The sequence below is a fragment of the Aptenodytes patagonicus genome, chromosome Z (assembly GCF_965638725.1).
Source record: "Aptenodytes patagonicus chromosome Z, bAptPat1.pri.cur, whole genome shotgun sequence".
NCBI lineage: Eukaryota > Metazoa > Chordata > Aves > Sphenisciformes > Spheniscidae > Aptenodytes > Aptenodytes patagonicus.
Genome location: NC_134982.1, coordinates 56176893 through 56197276, shown reverse-complemented (window position 1 = coordinate 56197276; position 20384 = coordinate 56176893). Strand labels below are relative to the sequence as shown.

Genomic DNA, 20384 nt, shown 5'->3' with positions numbered 1-20384 from the left:
CTGAAGCTGATCCTGGAATCATCTTAATTTCACTGTAAATGGGGCCCAGCGGCAGGTTGTGGGACTTGGGGAGGGATGCGTGCCAGGAATTGTTGGCTGGCATGGCGCTGGCTCCCGGCAGCCGCCCCTCCGTGGGAGTGGAGCGCACGCTAACCTGAAGTGACCTGCTCTTGTGCATGCTCTCAGAGGTTACTGCCGTTCACAGCTCTGAGCTGTCTTGCTCTGATGCAAAGACAGAAGCCTAGGGAAGGGGAGGAGGAGGCAGCAGCATTGTTTAGTTTAGATGATTGTGATTTCTGCTTCAGGGAGAGAATGTTTTTGCCTAGTAGCAGCGCTTCAAAGTCAGTGCCAGCCAAAAAGCAACTAAGATAACTTTCTGGTTCAGAAAAAAAAAAAGTTTTGGACTTCTGACTCATGCGAGGCATGCAGGGCTTTTTTCTTAATCCATCATTTCACCTGCAAAAACAAATACTTGCAGTCTCTATAATGTCACTTTGCCTCTGCAAATCCCTATTTATGTTTTGCCAGAGCCTTTCTCAGCCAGTGTTGTGATGCCATTGCACTGAGCACCCCACAAAGACTGGAAAACAATCTGCCCCAAAAAGCTAGTTAGACAAAGAGCAAACAGTAGCCTATAGCTACTAATTTAGATCAGAACAGCCACAACATCTCTTCCACATGCCATACCCTCACCGCACCCAGAGACCAGTAGATACAACCAAGTAACAACCCTGACATGGTTGGCAACTCAGTGAAAAAACTAGAGAGGAGGCAAACCTCCACATGCAGTTTGCAAGGCACTGCTAGGCAGCAAGATGTATTGCAAGCCCAACAGTTGTGCCACTGCTGAGAAGGCAAACCCCACAGAAAACATCTTAATTCCTGCTCCTCCCATGAGGACCTAATCTTTAGCCTCACATCTGAAACTCCTATGGTGTTCATAACTTGAAGTGCCAAGGGGTTGCAAAGTGCATGCCGCCTCTACCGACACAGGGAGAACGGCTGTAGGACGGGGGAAGTTTCAAAACAAGCCAGGGATTTGACTTTGAGTTGCACCAAGGAGACTCGTGCTTCTTGTACTCGATTGCAAGCTAAGACAGCAACCATGGTGATGTGTTCTTACCTCTTTAACGAGCTTCCCAAGGCTCTCTCTCAAAGCTTCCACAGTTTCTGACAGATCATACAAGGAGGAATTGAAAGAAATTCGTCTCTGCAGGAAGAGAGAAAAGGAAACTAGAAGTCACTGCAAGGCACAAAGAAAGAAATTAAACTCTTGTGAACATTATTGTAAAGAAGAGTAGTAAGGACTGTTTACATGGCAAAATACTTGATTGAGAAGACAGAGCTGGCTTTCTGTGCAACCTTGAGCATAAAATACCCTGGGCTTCAGTGTCCCACAATGCAATGGGGACACCCCTTTCCTTCCTCACAGGTTAGGTATGCAGATGCCATAACCAGAACCATCACAATAAAATGCTAAATGCATGCACATACACTTACAGTGCAAAGGATGGCTTGCATTCCAGGTCACAAAACAAGCACAGCCTACAGGACAGCATGTGGACAGACCTGAAATCCTACCAAGCCAGTGGCAAGAGAGGGATGCAAAGTCTACACAAGGGAGGAAAAAACCAGTGGGTAGACACAAGCTTTCAGTGGGACTCCACAGATACCAGCTCAGATACATAGAACTCCTGCCGCAGTGTACATCATCTTCACCACTTAATTCCTCCATCAGGCCTTTAGGTTTTTTATCCAAATCAAGGGTATATTTTAAAACAACCAGCTTCCATGAAACAGCTGGCATTCACCATCATCACAAGAGATAGACTGACAGGCTTCCAGAAGCGGAAGGCACAGCTTTCAGGAAACTATCTGCTCTAGGCAGGGAGTCACACTGAAGACAACTCCTTGTTTCCAGTTGCTCTACATGCAACTAGTGGGCCTGGGTTTTGGTTTGTGCAGTTCTTTTTCCCTTCTGTTCACATATGTGGATTATCTTGCATGGGTAACATTTGGACACAATCCTTCTTTCAAGGGAATGAAGATTAAAATAATTGTGACACACAGAGGAACAGCCAAGGCCCTTGATTTTAGCACACATCTTTTGGGCTGAAGCTTTCCATTTTCACATCTTTCCTGGGGCAATTTCTGGAAGCAAAGTCTGGAGGCTTTCACATGTTCCTAGTTGATTTGCTGGAGGGTGATAAGACCTGGTCAGTGCCAGCTGGCATAAATGGGCACTGTTCCACTGATCTGCCGGTGCATTTAAGACCCAACCAACTTTTCTGAGTGCACAGTTAGTGCCTGCTCCAAAGCCAGTTGCAAATTCAGGGAAGGTCTCTATAACCTCCATGGATTTCTACTAAACACAGTCCTTAAGGTTGGATAAATCAAAACACATCATTAGGGCTAAAAGAAAAGCAATACAAACTCCTCACAGCCTAAGACCTTCAAGACATATTTATAGAAATGCAGTCAGGAAGTGTCAAAGCTACATAGCTTGCACTACCATTTCAGCAACAAGATGAGGTAGAAAGTCCTAGGTTCATGTGTAACAGTAGACATGCTTGTTCAGCCCCATATACCTCATCAAGCTCTACACAGATTTGTGTTGTTCACTGTATTCAGAGGTGATTCAGGGACAGGGTGGATGAGGAAGAGTCTTCTGATAATACTAATTGGTTCAGAGCAGTGAAAAGTCAAAAGCCAATTGCAAAGGATTAGTAAAAGGCCTCATGCTGACACACTGTTATAAAGTGCCAGATGAAATTCAGTGCTGCACAGTAAAGTATATAGGGAGAAGACAGTTCTACCTTAAGATACCCTTTGATGGCTCTGAACTAGCTATTGCCACTCAGAAAAGGAGATCTTAGAATTACAGTGGTAAGACAGATCAACATCAATATAAATCCATGATGCAATCTCGGTTCTCAAGTACTATATGCAATTTTGCATCCTCCATCTCTGAAGAAACACAAGTACAGAAAAAGGCCACGAGTACGATTCAGGATAAGAATGGCTTCTGAAGGAAGAACAATAGACCACAGTTCTTCCAGTGGGACCTGTAGTGACAAATAGAGGTTATGACAGAGGTCTGTAGAATTACAAGTGGGATGGAGAATGGGAACAGGGGATGATTGCTCACTGCACCTCATCATACAGGACTAGAGGGCTTCCGGTGAAAATATCAGTTTAAAACAAACCAAAGGAGCTACTGCACACACAGCTTAGTCAAAATGGAGAAATACTGTAGATACTATGCAATGCTGAAGGTACCGACAGTTAATGTGGGTTTGAGAAATGCTTAGAAGAATTCATTAAAGAAAAAAAGCTTACCAAAGTGCTATTAAACACCAAGATCCTAGCAGTAGCTGAGAAAGTCTGAGTTGCAAGAACTGAACGGGACATTACATTGAGGAAATGTTACTATATACTTGCCCCATGCCTGCATTCTTTCACATACGTCCATTATGGGCCACTGCTGGACTAGCACTCAGGGGACACTGAGCTGAACAGGACTTTGGTCTGACCCAGTATACACATCTTCAGTGATTCAAGGAGCTTGCAAACCTTACTGTGAAATATGAGGAGAACCCACCTATCCTTTCACACCCCACCACCCTGACCTTTCTTCCCTAACAAATTCACAGCACTCAAAGTTCATTTCTCGCCAGAACTTGCAGTGATGACACTGCTATGGAGGGAATTTTGCTTTCTTTACCACCACCCTTTGCACCCTAATGCCCGCTCAGGGAGCCTCTCACAAGTCATATCTCCAGAGACAATGACACAAATCAGTCACAAATGACCAGTCTTCTTTGTACAGATAAGCATGTCATGAATTTCCCTAGAAAATAACTCTTTGCAGTGGCTCATTAAAGTAGTTCATTACATTCATAACAGCCCTCTAGATTCAGGGCAGCTCCAGTAAGATTGGTCCCACTATGAGAGTGTCTTTAGTGGGTGTCTGCACTACATCTTCGGGCAGGCCACTGAAATGCAGCAAAAACATCACCTGTCTTTTCTAGGGACACTGTGGAAAGACAAAGTTCTAGCAGGTTTTGAACAGAAGTGCCCTGTACAATTACTGTGTTAGTAGCTGGCAAGTCATGCTTTCATCTAGACTTGTCTTTTAGGGCAGCCAACATCATCATACTCTTGAGGTACAGACTGCACTGAGTAGACTCTGTGTGCTTGTACGTGCATGCTACAAGACTTGAAAGAGAGACAAATACTTGAGGTTACTAGAGTTGACTGCACAGTCAAGACAAGCCTTGAATAAGTCCACCTGTCAGCTCCTGCTAGAAGGGATGGACAACTCTGTTTCTTTAACATGCAGGAGAATGCATGTGTTTGAGGTGTTGGGAGGTCGTAACAAAATTCAGCCACTGTCTGCATCATACAGTGAACTGTTTCTGCTTAATGAGACCACTCTGCCATGTTTGCTTTGAAATAGTTATTACAACTTTATACTGATCTTAGCAGAAACTTTACACTGAACTTTGCAGAAAAATCACGTGCTTTCAGTTTCTGCTTTTGTTTCCTGGGAGTGGAAGTCCTAAAGTACAGCTGCTTAAAAGCATAGTATCATTGTGCTTGACTGAAAACACTCTCAAGAGAGCAGGGAAAGCCACAAGTTCAGTTGCAGCATGTATTTACATTAAGAGACCTTTTCGAAAGCCATTTTTCAACTGGAATGCATTTATTACTCAATGCTTAGTTCATGCTAACCATATGACAAAATACCACCCGTATTACGAAGGGAGAAAAAACAATTGGGTTTTCCTGTGCTCACCCACACTCCTTCAAGCACCACTATAGTACACAAGCCACAACATATTTATGGCTTACTACAGACCCACACCACTGGAAGTGAGTGTGGCAAAGCCCTTCTTAAGCAGTGCTGCAGAGACAAAATCCCACAGGACCAATTTGAATTGTCTTTGTCATTTAACCTTTCCCCCAAATCATTTTCAAAACTGGGGAGATTTGCAGAGGGAAAGCTGTCCCACAGACAGGTATTTTTATGATTTAAGACAGTCCCCACCCATCACAACACCACTCCAGTGGGACACCTCTGACTTACTGCCATTGCTCTTGCTAACCAGGGGTGTCTGTAACCTTTCCCAACCTGTGTAGCTCTTCCATGGCACAACTACTGGCCTAGCACAGGGAAAATACTGAAAAGGAAATTTGTGTGCATGCAATTAGAGGTGCGGTTTCACTGTTGTTCTCAAACCAGCTTCTCCTGCCTCACAGTCTCACTGCCTACAGCCAGTGAAAGGCAAACCTCAAGAAGAGAAGATGTGTCCACAAGGGGCTTGTACAAGATGTCCTATGCCCCGTAGTATTTATTGTTGGCCAAAAGGCTTTGGAGAATGGATGAAGATGTGGGTCCTGGAAAAGGGAATTTGACTTTTTGAAACACTTGTTGCTTGTAGTGGAGTGAATACTCAGTCAAGAAGGAAAGCTGATCCTCCGCCTTGGCACCTTGTGATCACTCCCAGATATTCTGATGGTTTTGATCTAAACAGGCTGCCCCAAATAGGTTCTTACATAAGAAAGAATAAGACGACACACTTTAACCTCCCTACCATGCCTCTATGTGCTTGGCTCTGGTTTTTTCATCCTACAGAGCAGGCTAAATTGAAGTCATACAAAGGATCAGTGGCAGAGCTAAAAATCCTAGTGGAAAATTTTAATTAGAAGTACTTCTTTGTCTTAACTGTACTATTGCACTTTGGGCAACACTCAAGCTCAACCAATGAGCAGGTATGTAAAGAAAAGTGTTTATTTTTTGCCTTTCTTTTCAAAAAAACTCCTTAACAGTGCTGTGACATTTAGAGCTCATGCATTTCACCATGCACACATTTTAATTTCCTTTTCAAAACTGTGCTTTGTCCGTAATTTTCTAATAATTACTGTTTTGCTGTGAGTTACCTAGAAAACTTCTAGTTTTCCTCAGGCTGCAAATGCACACACACTTTAAGCTGGCAGAAGCAGGTGTTGACATCAGGGTCTTAGCCCACACACACACGCCCTGACCACTAGGTTCTCAATCTTGCACCCTCCCCTTCATGTTTCAGCACAAATGTTTTTGTAAGCACACAATCAGGTCAGTCACTTTTAATCTGGATCAATTCCATGATGTAATTTACTTCATCCTCTTGCAGAGGGAACAACAAACAGGAATGCACAGGGGCAGGAACAAGCAGGTGGATGCTGGCCTGAGTCTTCTGGATTAAGATACTTCAGGAAACTATAGCCACTCTACTGCCCAGATACTTGAGTGGCAAAAATTCCCATTTTACTATTCAAGCCCTTGGGGTTGAATTTACACAATTCTTGCACACAGTTGCAAGTCCTTTTCACCCCAATTGTATTGACCTAATCATATTAAGACACTGCCTCTCCATAAATCACAGAAAGCTGCAACCAGTGGAGCCCAGGTCCCATTACATGAGCCAAAAACCTGCCTCTGAATTGCTGTTGTACCTGCATTTGATTTGGCCCTTACTTTTACTTACTGAAATGCCATGCTGTGAAGTACATCAAGGGGGTTTAAGCAAAAAAAAAATCTCTGGGCAAATTGTTGGCATTGGTTTACAGGCTCTGTAGTAGAAAAGGTGCATGCTAGCTTCAGTGTGCATGTCCAAGATTTGATCCACAGTGCCCTCAATGACAAGCTATGCCAAAAGCCTCCTTTGTTCATGAACAGAAAGTTCCCTCTTTGTTCAAAGATGTTACTGCAGGTCACGGCACTTTTTAGCCTTTAAAGACACTAAGTTTCAAACGTGTTGGTCGTGATCCTAGAGTTAATTTATTCATTTTGCCTGGCCTCATTGAAGCCAATTGTTTTTTATTTCACTCACTGACGTATTACAGCAGCTTAACTAGAGGATAGCCTGTGACATTTTTCTGAGGAAAACTGCAGACCTTTACAAGACAGTGTACAATAAGCAGCAGGTTTAGAACTGCTGGCTTCTGGACTCGAGCTTTTTTTCCTCTGAAGCCAAGTTCATGAGCTAGCTTCTCAGAAGTCCCCCAAAATTGCACATAATGTCTTCATCTACTTTGCTGTTGCCAAGTGGCACAGAGTAGCTTATGACTGCTTTCTTTCACCAACAAACAATATAGATGTAACAACACAGATACACTCAGTACCCACTTCTGTCAGCTAAGTTGTAGAGACTTCCATAAATGAGAAAAGCAAGACTGAAGGGCAGCAGAGGGGCCCAGAAGACCAATACTGAGTTGCACTACAGCTAGCTATTTTCATGCGCTTTGGTCCCCAAAATTCTAGCATCTCTGAATGGTTTAAAGTAAATGCATGCATATACATCTAACTGAACACAAGAAACTGCTTACAGCCATTCCTTTTCAAACAGCCCATCTTTGTTATGGGGACAATTTTAGTGCTGTTACCTCATCTCTTTAACGCTTATGATTATCTTGCTTTTCCAGCAGGAAAGAAAAATGCAGATGGAGGACATGTGGAAAACAGAAGATGAGCTGTGGAGAGAAGTAACTAACCAGTATGTACTGTGCAGAAGAGTAATATGATTCCAGTACTTGATAATGACCCTCTTTGACTGGGGACAAAGCCAAGCAAGTGGTACATGACTTTCAGTCCTGAAAGGCTTGTCAAATCTGGAAACTCACACAGCCGAAGTGTTTCTTTCTTCCACAACAGACAATAGAGTGTTTGTTTTAGTAACAAGAGTGGGTTCTGTGGTCCATTCTTCTCTCTACTAATATTTCCAGCACTAACTTCCTCAAACTTTTGTATTTCACCAGATATTGCGGACCTATAACAACGCATCAGTGGGGTTTGCTAGATAAACAGCTATGTCTGCTCTAGTCTCCAATCACCCCCTAAACAGTCTATTTTCCTGAAATTCATTGAATTCTTGCTCCAAAACCCATTCAGTTTGTCAATCTTTGAAACAGGGCTCTAAAACTTGACTCTTCTTTGTATGAATTAAACCTGCTCAAAGGTTGTGGCTTGCCACTGGCTAGAAACTTCTGCACTCAGGGGCCCCATGGTAAGGGCAGAGGTTCATGGTTTTAGCACTCAGCACAGGCTGGTCCAACATCTGGGCTAATTCCAGCCAAGACACATCTGACCAAAACACAGGGACAACCAAGAGCCTCTTTGTTACTATGCAGCATAAATATTTTCCTCTTGACAAACTGAACTGCAGACCACACACGTTTAGGCTCTGCAAGTACCACACTGCAACAGGAAGGGTAAGAATGACAGGAAGGAGCAATGTTGTTCATGCTCCAGTGATAAAGACCATCTTTCTTCTTTCTTACTGCCAACGAACAGTTCAGTCCAGAAATGCAGGGACAAGTTCCTAGACTGAAAGCCCTAGAAAATGTCACTTTTTCAATGATAGCCTCTCACAGGTGGGACCAGTGAACTCACCTGAAGGGGCTTCAAAGGATCCAGGTTAACACGAAAGGCTTGTTCGGCTGCATGGAGTTTTTCCTTTGGCAACGTGCAAATGAAGGCTTCAGAATCCATGGCCACTGTCTGATTTTGGATTGTAAGAAATTCAGACAGTGTTGAGCTATTACAGAGATCTCGCAGTCGCATTCGGTAACCAGACACAATGACCTGGAAAAGTGGGGAAAGCATGTAAGTCTCCCCTCGTGTAAGAGTCATAGCACAAAATTGGTTATCACCTAGACAAAACTAACCATTCATAACACTCCCAGATAGAGGTAAGGAAGCATTTTTATCTACAAGTTGCACAGCCCTGACACATGCGCAACTCAATTCCAAGAAAAACAGGTTTCCCTGCTGAGTACGTGGGGGAAAAGTCCTGGAGGAAGCAGGTCTCTCTCCACTTCTCCACACACATGCACAGAGCAACAGTGATCCTGTGCTCCACAGCAGCCGTTTCCTCCAACCAATGGTACACACATTGCCCAATCTTCAGTCATCTGGGAACTGAGCCACAGAGACAAAACAAGGCTTGTGACCAGACACAAGTCTGGCAAATGTATGTGAAGGGCAAAAGACCTATGTCCCAAACTCCTCAGATATATCTGCCAGACATTTTCTGTGCTGTTCTGGATCAGGATCACCTTCTCCCTTAGCTCTGAAGTATCTCTTTACTAACTGCTGAGAGAAAGATTTTACAGTGTTTTGGGGCAGATAATGTATCAGTGGAAAAAAACTTAAAACTTATCTTACTGGCTGCAACAAACAACAGATAAGATCCTAGAGTCTTCTTTCACAGGCATATTTTACTTAAGGTGATGGTTTGCTTGTTGATAATGTTTCCTAATCCACTAGCAAGCACCTTATTCATGAAAGAAGTGCATAAAGTCCCTCTGAATTATCACCAGTCCCTGTCAGACCTGATGGCCTAGTTTCTTTTAGTAAGGTCAGTTACAGGATTTAGGTTTGCCAAACAACAAACAGGTACATATCAAACAGGTGCAAACTTCATAAAGGTGATAAACAGAAGGAAAATCCAGAGTCTTCCATTGGAAAGAATTTTGTTTGCCTTGGGGCTAGATGGAGAGAATAATTTTATTGTCAATGCACAGTGAACAACAGCTTTACACTTCATTTCTTCTTTCTGTTCTTTTGTAATACCCAGCATGCATTGCCCAACTTCCAGCAACAACTAAAGAGGATTGATCTACATCCCAGAAGACTTAACAGATCCTGAATCACGCTGGTAAGCCTGAAAATTTTCTTGTCTTTCAAAACCAAAAGGGCATCAACAATCCAGGGGGAAAAAGCGCACTATGTTCAGAAAACAGGCAGATGGAATTGACAGGAGAGGGAAAAGATTTATAATGCAACACTTGTGCAAACTTTAACTTTAGTCTGCATCCATATGCCAAATATAGGATGTTTCCATGCTGCACACTCAGCTGAATGGGATAGCTCTCGCATCAAAAAACCTGGCCTTTTGAAAAAGTTTGGGTGGGTTTTTTTGCCAGCAGAGGTACTACCACCATCGTAGCCATGCTGAAAAGGGGATATTCCTGTGGCACTGGAACGGAACTCAGGAGACCTAGGATTAGACTAGAGCAGCTTCCCTGGCTGGACATACAGAAAACCAGTGTCTCCCAGTGCCTTCGTGCTCACTCAAAAAAAAGTGAAGGTGAACGATCCTTCCACCATCCCCTGTGTCTGTCCACCTCTTTCACTCGCATTTTAAGCTCTTCATGTCTGAAAGCAGTCACAGGTGACTGTTTTGTGCTCACAGGTCACATCGTTCTCTCCTGGGACTGTCCCTGCTGTATGAAACAGAGATTTGTTCCAGGCAGCATATGCCCTGGCCATTACTATTTACTCCTCACTGCCATTCAGTGCATCACGCTGCAGCCCTGGCCCAGGACCTCCCTGTGCCCCCGCAGCTTTTCACAGGGATAGGACCTACTCCTGCCATCCAAGCCACATTACAGCTGTCTGGCCATGCCTGAACAACGGCAGCATACTAAGCTTGATTAGACAGCTGCCTGCCCACTGCTGATCCAGGCTCCTTCCAAACCCCACACCCTTCTGAGCACACCTGCCACTATCGGAGAAACACAAGGCTGAGCCACTCTGCCCCAGGAAGCAACATGCCCATCAAGACGAGGCTTTGGCCATTTTTATGTATTTGCACTGTATTCAGTATGCTGGATACATGACCCCGCTTGGCATGCTGGAGTACTGTCACCACAGTAACATCAGTGAACAACAGTCCCATCTCCTTGGTGATCGCAGTTCCTTACTTGCTTGCAAATCATAACTTCTGGGCTTTCTGAACAACCACAAGACACTAAGACTGCAGGAGAAGGCTGTATGTGCTGCGAGAGGTTTAGCATACTCTGAATAGGCCCTTCTGTATGACCTTGTGAATGAAGCTGTGACCCACTCATACAGTCAGAGACCAAACAACTATTGCATGTGGGTTTCGGAGTCCTTTTACAGCTTACAACCAAATAAGACAGTAAATTGAGAGCAAGAGCGAAGAGAGAAGCAGGCATTACATTTTTCTCTGTGTTTGTACAACACCTAGCACAGATGGGTCCTGCACTGTGGATCTTGGCATTATGGTTAAACAAACAATAGACAAGCATTATGTTAGTGGTTGAAAGTGCTCCTTACCTGCTGGAGGTTGACCTCTGCATCCAGTAGCTCCTCTACTGCAGATGATGGCATGGACACATTATGATGGAGGAAGTCTGAGAATGTCTCGTTGTCAACCAGGAAATCCCGCAGTTTCAAGTCTGGAAAATGACAAAACAAGCAACATTCTGGTCTGGGCAAAGTCAAAAGGAAACTCATGCGAGAGCTCTGAACAGGAAAAGCAAAGCTGACAAATGGGGGAGAGGGAATTACACAAACCATAGCACAAAAGGAAAAAGAGGAGCTGCTGGCAAAGTGCTCTGAAACTCAGCAGCTTTCAGAGATACCAATCCATGATGTCTTGATCTCAAAACAAAATACAAAACCTTTAAAAACAACTCCCTTTAACATCGTTACTTCAGCTCAATTTGCACATACATATACATAGAAGAAGCAAGGCGCACCAAGCTGCTCCCCTGATCTGGGGTGAAACCTATTCCAGCATCAGCCTTGCACAAAGATTCAGCTTCACTTAATCCCTGTGTTGTTACTGAACACGGGACTGAGCTGGTGCATGGACCACTGAGGGATTTACTAGCCTGTATTTAATTATGTTAATAGTAGACTACCATAAATTTCAAAGTCTGACATATGCAGACACACAGATATGATACAAAATCACACGCAGATCTAGGAAGCAATCTTAACCACTCAGCAAAATTTCTGCAAATGCTTTTTAATTCCATTTTCTTTCCCAAAAGCTTCACCTTCTAAAGCCATTGGTGTTTCAGCTCTTGGCTTTAAAATAGATTTGTATCTCTGTCACAGCAGAGGGGAACCATCTGGCAAATTATAATCCATGTACACTATTAAAGTTCACAAACCTGGAGCTTAAGCAACTGACCCTCACACTATTTTGGGTTGTTTTGGGTTTGTTTGTGGTGGTTTGTTTTTGAGAGAGAGAGAGAGAGAGAGAGAGAGAGAGAGAGAGAGAGAGAGAGAGAGAGAGAGAGAGAGAGAGAGAGAGAGAGAGGACAATTTTGTCTTTACTACGCTTAAATAAGCAGCGATGAGGAAAGCAGCTATGCCAGGAGGAGCTGAGAGCACAAGTCTCGTGGGATTTACTGGGGTGAAGATTTCCAGGCTAAGCCAAGTCAACCAGCTAGGTGTCACACTGCTGCTTCTACTCTAGGAAGAGAGGATGCTGCAGCCCACAGCAAACAATGGAAAACAACGAGCTCTAAAGGGAAAATAATGCAAGGGAGACCCAAGAGTTTGTACCTTCCCCCTACTACAGGGAACAGCTGTAACAGAACATTTTTTTTTCCTCTCTTTCGTGTTTTTTGCTTAGCTCAGCGAGTGATACCCTCAAGAAAGCCCAGCCCTCAGCAAAAAGCATGCTGGGCACTCGGGGTGCCACCGGCGGTAACAGGGAGGCTGGCAGTCCGGGTGTCACTTCTGCTTCCCAGGGCCCAAGCTTGGCAGAGCAGCCGGCGAGGGGAGGAAGCCACGCGCCCTGCTCTTGCGGCACGAAGCACGCAGGGGTTACTGACGGTCATTGCTCCCTCCTCTACATATCCAGTTACAAATTCCCTGTTGCCTTTTTGTTCCACACGATAAAGTAAATCACCCTCCTCTGCTGAGGCGACGCGGAGGTTACTTTGGGACGAAAGTTTCTCGCTCGCCCTCCTCTCTCCGCCCCAGCAAGACCACTGAGCAATGCACTGGTTTTGACCACGCTATGCAAACGCCCCACTGCACCCCGTCACCAAAATCAACCATCATCCCCTCTCTCCCAGCCCAGGGAAAGGCTGAGAAAAGAGCAGGCTCCTGCAATAACATAAAAATGTCCTTTTCTTTCCAGCAGAGGCTAAAGCACCCTGCTTCACCACAACTGGAGCAAAAATTCCCCCCACCCTGACTCCTTGGTTACTTCCTAAATGCGCTGAACTCCCTAAACACTTCTGCAGCTTGTTTATTTTTTGGTGAGATCATCAACAGTTCGGAAACTCAGATAGACAAAGGGGTAGCTGGCTGAAGGCACACTGGCATGCAGAGATTAGATGTTTCCAAGTTTTTTTGTTTTAATCTGTCCCCATTTAAAATATTTTTCAAGCTCCTCTTAAAGGGCCACACACCTTTTAAAAAAGTGTAACCAAGCAATAATTCTCCTACTTTTCTCATTGTTGTTTTGTTTTTGGGTTTGCCTAAGCTTTTTTGTTTGTGGGTTTGGTTTGGGGGTTTTTTCCCATATGGAAACAGCGTTAACAGGGCATTTCTCCCTTGCCTTTTTGTCATGCCGAGCATTTTCAGACTTGCTCAGCACTAGAAATTTGCTGAAAATTGAAACTGCCTTCCAAGGCAACTCCTACAAACGTCTGAAGGAGTTTTCATCATCATTTGGAGGAAAACACAAAGGGAACAGAACGTAAAAGTTACCAAAACTGCTTGTGGGACAATGCTTGGCTTCCAGCCAGCTGGTCATGAACCCGTGCTCACTGGTCATAACGCTTGTCTGCCCAAGACCAAACATGGAAGCTCTGTGAGACCCAGGGACTGAATCCCAACACCATGGTCCTGCTGCAGTGCCCTAAGCAAAGAGCCAGCCTTTCTTACCATGCATTTTCTCCCCCATGCCATCTGGTCCTACTTCCAGCACTTGTGGCTCAGTGTCTTATGCAATCCCCCTCAATCATGGACGCATGCATAATGACTTGCACGTGAAACCACAGAAAAGCACCGAACACTGCAATCAGTCTAAATTCCTGCCCGGGATACTTCAAAAAGACAAGAGTTAATAGAGATTTCCTCTTGAAAACGGCCATTCTCCTCCAAGACTGCTTGCCCACTAGGGCCTAAGGAAATACAAGAGCATTAGTTAAAAGAACTCCTCCAAAAATAGAAAACAAAAGAAACAGGCAAGTCTTTTGAAGGCTAATACCAAGCTTACCTAATAATGCAAACATTTGGAGTGGAAGAACTCATTTTACATCCAGAGGCCTACTACTGCAATATTTTCCTGCAATAAAAGCTCAGACACGCTATCAAGTTACTCAAAAAACGTGAGGCAAAATGTCAGCTCAAACGTGATTTAACTCACGCTTGAGACTGACAAACAGCATTGGTACGGTCAGCTATTGCAAGCCGGCTGGCACAGAACAATGCAGCTGCAGCATCCGGACAGCACATCAGAGAGAAGTCTCTCCACATACTTTTGCTGATGTGGACATGCAGCCTCTTTCCCTCTCCCCTTCATCTTCAACAGAAAACCAGGGGAGTCGCAGTCCCACTGGCTCCCCTCAACACCACCACAGGGTATGGCCTCCTGGTCGAAACATCAGGTCCCACCAACCGAGACAAGCCCTAGGCACAAATGTGGAGATGAACTTGAGGTCAGACTGAGCAACCACGCTCAAAGACAGTCAAGATCTGATGCGAACCATCTCGCTGATTCAGTGCTGGGATGCATGTCTGCAGAGTACTGAGGTAGCTTACCCTCATGGCAGACTGCTCTTACAGTTTCAGTCCTGACCCCAAGGGAGCAAGAGCAGAACAGCAGAGAACATAAGCAAAGCCTCTGTTTATAAACCATGCAAATAACCCCCAATGCCAGCAGGCCCAGTGGGGCTGAAATGCTTTTGTTCTGCCTAGCTCCAGCTTGGGCACTGTACGGCAACAAAGCAAGAGACCGCCCCCATCCACATGAAACAAGCAGGAGAAGAGAAGTCCATTTCCCACATGGGGCATGGAGGAAGGTCCTCCCTATGGTCACGTAAGGAAGCCTCCAGCAGAACACAGAGCTCCCAGAGCTGGAGGTCTTGTGTCTTAACCACAAAACCACCCTTCCTCTCTGAAGTCACAGGTCAGGATTAGACAATCGCACATGGCAGTATTTCAGGGATACTGACTTCATGAAAGGCACAGCTGTCCTTCATTTCCACACAGTTCAAACAGACCTTGGGCACTGAATTCTGCGCATGGAAACCAGAAACTCATGATTTTCAGATTGCAGAGCATCTCCTACAGGACTGACACACTGTTTTAAGTCTTTTTAAGATTTACATTTTCCTGACAGCTCAACCTTTTCCAGCACCTTCATGCCTGAGCACAGAGCTAGGCTGGTCATTCCTTGCTTGAGAATCAAATCATTGTGACAATAGAAAAAACCCAAAACCTCAAGGAGCTCAAGACATCCACATGAATTAGCAAAGAAAAACAGAACCTCCACGCTTCCTACATTATTGGTTAAATTGAACAGCAAACCAAAAAGTGTTAATTATAAAACATAACAAGTCAGTGCTATGTGGGGTTTCTCCATTCCAGGCAGATCAGAACTGAAGCACTGATTGTACGGTAAAGAAAGTGTCCATGGTCCATATGTTCTCCACAGCCAGAGGTTTTTAGCATCCTCATTCTAGAAACACAACCCCAGTTACTTTCACAAGCTCAAAAGGTGGCTCAATGGAGGAAAGATCAAGAGAAACTACAGCCAGGAACTAGTTTTAATTTGCTGATTTTACTACAAGTATGACCATGAGGGGTTCCACAGTAAGTGGTGACCATTTCCAGCAATACTGGAAAGATCCACAGACAAGTGGGACAAAAAAAGCCTGTGGAGACAGGTTACAGAGCAAGACTGTTCTCTTCAAACTTCTCTCCCATTCTTTCTTGCTTCACTTGGAAGCACAGAGGGCTCATACCTTCCTCCAGAAACTTAATGGTGCAGCATCTTTTAAAATTAAACAATAGGGTAGAAAAACAAAACCCCACGGAAATTGTGGCTACAGTTTTCATATCCTGAATGCGGCCTTCTAAAAATAAAAGGCATGCAAGTGGTATTTCGACATATCTCAATCCACCGTAGAGTACAAAGCTCACCAGGTCTGACCTCAATTTGCAGGGTTTCTGCCCAAAGTGTTTGTGCCCGTAATCTACAATAAACCAGATTTTCAACCAGTTTAAAACTAACAAGCTCAGTGGAAACAATGTGACAGTCAGCTCTACTGTTTACTTCCCACCTTCACATGCCGTAAGTCCCTACAAGGAACTGGGTGAAGGAAGGGGGAGAAGGGGATTCATGCCATAAGTTAACTCAGAAGCTAAGAGGAAAGCAGGGCAGTGTCCCATCTACAAACGTGACTATTTATCTTCAGGGGATTTCACTCCCTACATGCAAGGCAGAAAACAATTATGTTATTTTCTGTATATCCATTGCGGCTGAAGGATTTACTAGCCTTTGGCTAAGCCTGTATTCCTCACAGCCAAGCATCAAGGCAACAGAGAAGCTGGTGTTAAAATTATGACCCTTTATTTCTCATCATAGAGACTGCTCATAGGGCAACCCAATCATTTTCATAACAGCAGCATTAAGGCATCACAGCAAGATGAAACAGTGAGACAGGATGGGGCACGAGAAGCTTTAGCTTCGTTCTTCAGAGTCAGCAGGTTTCCACAAGTGCCCAAAGGCGACAAGAAAGACAAGCGGGTTCCCAGCACAATACAGTCAGAGGCACCCGTCTCCACCAGTTAACAGAAGGAGCAAAGCAAGGAAGAGTGGCAAGTGAGCAAATAAGGCACTTTCTTCTCCCTGCACAAAGAGTTCAGATTCACAGCTCCCACTTCCCCACTCAGGTAAAACCACACTTCTACAGTGAGGGAGGTGGGTGTGCGGCACTTCCATAGCGCTCTCATGCGAGGGCAGTAACTCAGACACCCATGACAGCCTGACTGCACAGCTGGCTGTCAAGCCTGTGGAACACCGCTCCACAGTGCCCAGGCAAAACCAGAGGACAAGGTCACGCGGCTCCCCCGTCACACAGGCCTGCTTCACCCAGGGCATCGCTTGTTCACCAGTCATACTCCCGGCAACAGGAGTTTTTGCAAGACACAAGCACATGAAGGGGCTGAAGCTGAGACCAAGAGCTGGAGCTCCAGCTCCAGCAGCTGAAAGCATTTACTGGTAGCACCTGTGACCACTATGAGGACTCTGGCTAGAAACCTGCCTTAGCATTCAGCAAACCCTCACACAGCGAGAGGACCAGGGCAGGCAAACCTTGGTTTGCTGCCACAGAATTACCTCGTACACTGGAATTTCATATTAATTTTTCAATGAAGTATCTGGGAAGTATTCCTCAGGAATATGTGACGGGTGCACTTGAACACCTCAACTGATTTTCACACTCATTACCCATCACTGTGATTTATAGACAAAAGGTGTCCGAAGCTACTCCCCATAAAAATAAAAGTGGGCTTGCAAACAAGTTCAGTGGTGGAAAGGAAGACTGAATGACTTGTGAATTGACGATCATCCAGAGGAAACAGCGATCTCCTAATGTTGAAGCCTGTTACGGCATTGTACCCTACTGAGCCAATGACCCCAATCTACAATGTGAAAAGCAATCCTTTCAGATGGGCCAGTGCTCAGCTTGGCAAGGCAGCAAATTTTCATCTGCCCTCGTTATATTCTTAACTTTGGACAACACGTCCAGAAAGCATGAAAAAACAACATTAATTTTTTTTTGAAAGCAATTACTATGTTTTAATTTTCCTTTTCCTATAAAGCAGTGTTCCCCCTGTGTGGTGGGAATAGCTCTCAGAGCTGCCTGTATCCCTGTTGATACTGGCAGGAGCTAAAACTGTCTTCTGAACAAGCTGGACAACCATACCCCGATTTGCTGACAAGAAATCAAGCAGCTCAGCAGGCCTGTTGAGCAGGATCAGCTGGTGTGAAAGTGCAAGCCTAATTTGCTCGCAGTTGAAGTGTTGTTCCTCCTGCAGCCATGGCTTGACCTGTTCTTATGGTAGGCTGCAGCTCTCTGCTCTGTGTCCAATCAGACATGTAACTGCTGCCTCTGCAGACATTAGATAATACTCAAGTGAGCACTGCCTTAACCAGAACCCATCATCTTCTTGTATTTGCCATTTCAAACGGTGATGTGAGTAGAGAGGAGGCAGCCTGCCGTCTACCTCCAGCAGCTAGGATCTCTCCTGGGAGAAAAGGAAACGTTGTGCGACAGGCCTTCCCTCTCATCTTGGGACTGCAGACGCTGGAATCATCTCCACTCCTCTAAAAAATCACCATTTTTACTTAGAAGAGCTTTAAAAATAGTGGCCAGCACAATCACTCTGGCAGAAAGCACAGCTGACACCGTGTACTGGTGCACACACAAGAGACCAGTCCTTGGTTAGCCTTCACTGGGGGTATGTTGTCTTCAAGGATGCAGAGCCCATTTAAGCCACCTGAGATCCCACCTCCAACCTGCATGGAAAGTCAGCAGGAAACACAAGGCAATACCTCTCTTTCGGTAGTACTTTAAGTCCCAAATGCCATCAGGCCCCCCTCCTGTATAACACACATGACAACAGAAAGACTGCATCAGAAAGCAACGACATAAGGCACAGAATCGAAAGCCACAGGCTAGTCACCAGCAGTCCTGCCTGCAAACACAGCCTGCAGAGCTTCTGTCTATGAAGAGACACACCCAACCACCTCCCTAGGCCCTGTGTAACACCACAGAAGAGAGATTCTCGCATCTTCCCCTGCTGCAAGCCAAATTCTGTTACCAGCAGAGACAACTGTGAAATACAGCTTGCCAATGAAAAAATGGAAAAAAGTTATTCAGGCTTCTAACAGTGCAAAGAATGAAGCAGGCTTAAAGGAAACATCCTAAGTATCTTCACTGTATTGCTTTAAGAAGCAAACCCCAAGCAGAACTCCAGATCGCATGGCAGGTGTAACTGATTGAAAATTCTCCTGCTAATTTGCACAAAATAAGGATAAACTGCAAATTTCTCAGCCTTTGAATTAGCTTGTCAGCCACAGAGATGATGGACCTCAGATCTGACCAGATACAATACTTCATTATTACAACAAAATTATTTTCAGGAGTGGTATACAGAACACATTTAGGGCTGGTACAAGCCATGGAGAAGGTCTCTAAAGGTCAAATCCAGCTCAGAAAGAGAAGTGCGAGGCAGAAAGTAAGGGTTTGCTGTTAAGATTGGATTTTGACTGCACTAGGAACATTATGCCCTAGATAATATACAGATTTTAGATGTTTCAAAACATCAACTCAGACACAGTAAAATTCCTTTAAAAAAAAAAAGATCAATAGACAGACTGGAAACCAAACAGCATGGTCACATCCAGCCACATACCACTATTCTAATGGCAAACACCGGTGTGAGCATACAAGGAATGACACTATGTTATTAAAAAGCATGGAGCTAGGCAGAAGTTGAAAGTATGAGCTGTGAGCAAGGAGGACCCCATCTAGAATGCCTTGTACTTGAGCAAGTGACCTTAAATACAGTGGAAATTCAAGTCAAAGGAAAAAGCAGGACTGGACATTTTAATCAAGTGACCATTACTAACAGCAGAAGAGTTTTCATGAGCTGGCTACATGAGCAAGCATCTGGGAGACTGCTGGTTCAAATGCAAACAGAAGGCACCTATATCGGAACCATTTCAAAGCCCCAAAACAAGCAGGCACAACCACCCCAGCAGTATCATGCTACTTGAAACTTAGCACAGCACCAGCTACCCAGTTTGAAAGGCTTCCCCCATGAAAATGGTATGGGTAATGATGAACCTTAAGCAAAATGGCAGGCAGAGCTGCCCAGGACCAAAGCACCCTGACTGTCCTGTACTTACAGTTATTTAGACTTGCATAGAAAGGCTGCTGAGAAGAGAAAAAGCCACCCCTCACCCTGCCATGGCTCCCTTCCTCTCACTCGTCACAGATTCGGGAAACCTGACTCACATCAGACTTCTTTTAAAGTTTAACACGATATCAAGTCTGCAGTCAGCAGATCATAGCGGCTCTTGCTTCCACTACGTTCAGAAAGACCTGTCACTTCTGGATTTGGTGCCAAGTCCTAATGCCTCTCACCTAGCACACAACAGCAGGAGCCACCTCCAAAACAAAGGGTCAAACCAATCCAAGAAGTAGCAAAAAACGCTAAAGATTAACAAGGGTAAGCCAATCATTATAGTCCAATTAGTTTAAGCAGAAACGCTGTCTGCTTATGCTGAAAACATACCTACATCTGAATTATTTCAACCTCCCACGATTGCTCCCTATGTTTCAATTTAGTTGGTCATTGGAAAGTTATCCTTATGGATAGACTCAAGTCCAAAGAAGGGAAAGAAAAAAAAAAATCAAGCTTCAGCACTAAAACAAGAGATTATGTTTTCTCTGCCTAGTTTAGGGCAACCTTTGCAACCATTCAGCCCCTTCACTAGTATAAATCAGACTGTTGAGCAATAGCACTTCCAAATAGTTAAAAGAATTTTCTC

At 44.6% G+C, this 20384-nt stretch overlaps 1 protein-coding gene across 1 annotated transcript in view; it reads right to left on the bottom strand.

Moving 5' to 3' along the window:
- Positions 1–20384, bottom strand: part of ABCA1 (ATP binding cassette subfamily A member 1) — a 94975-nt gene that overhangs the window by 37888 nt on the left and 36703 nt on the right. Inside the window, exons 6-8 of the mRNA XM_076362460.1 lie at positions 11126–11247; positions 8435–8626; positions 1124–1210 (exon numbers count right to left, since the gene is read on the bottom strand). Coding sequence (XP_076218575.1) covers positions 1124–1210; positions 8435–8626; positions 11126–11247 — 401 coding nt within the window. The remainder of the gene's footprint in view (positions 1–1123; positions 1211–8434; positions 8627–11125; positions 11248–20384) is intronic.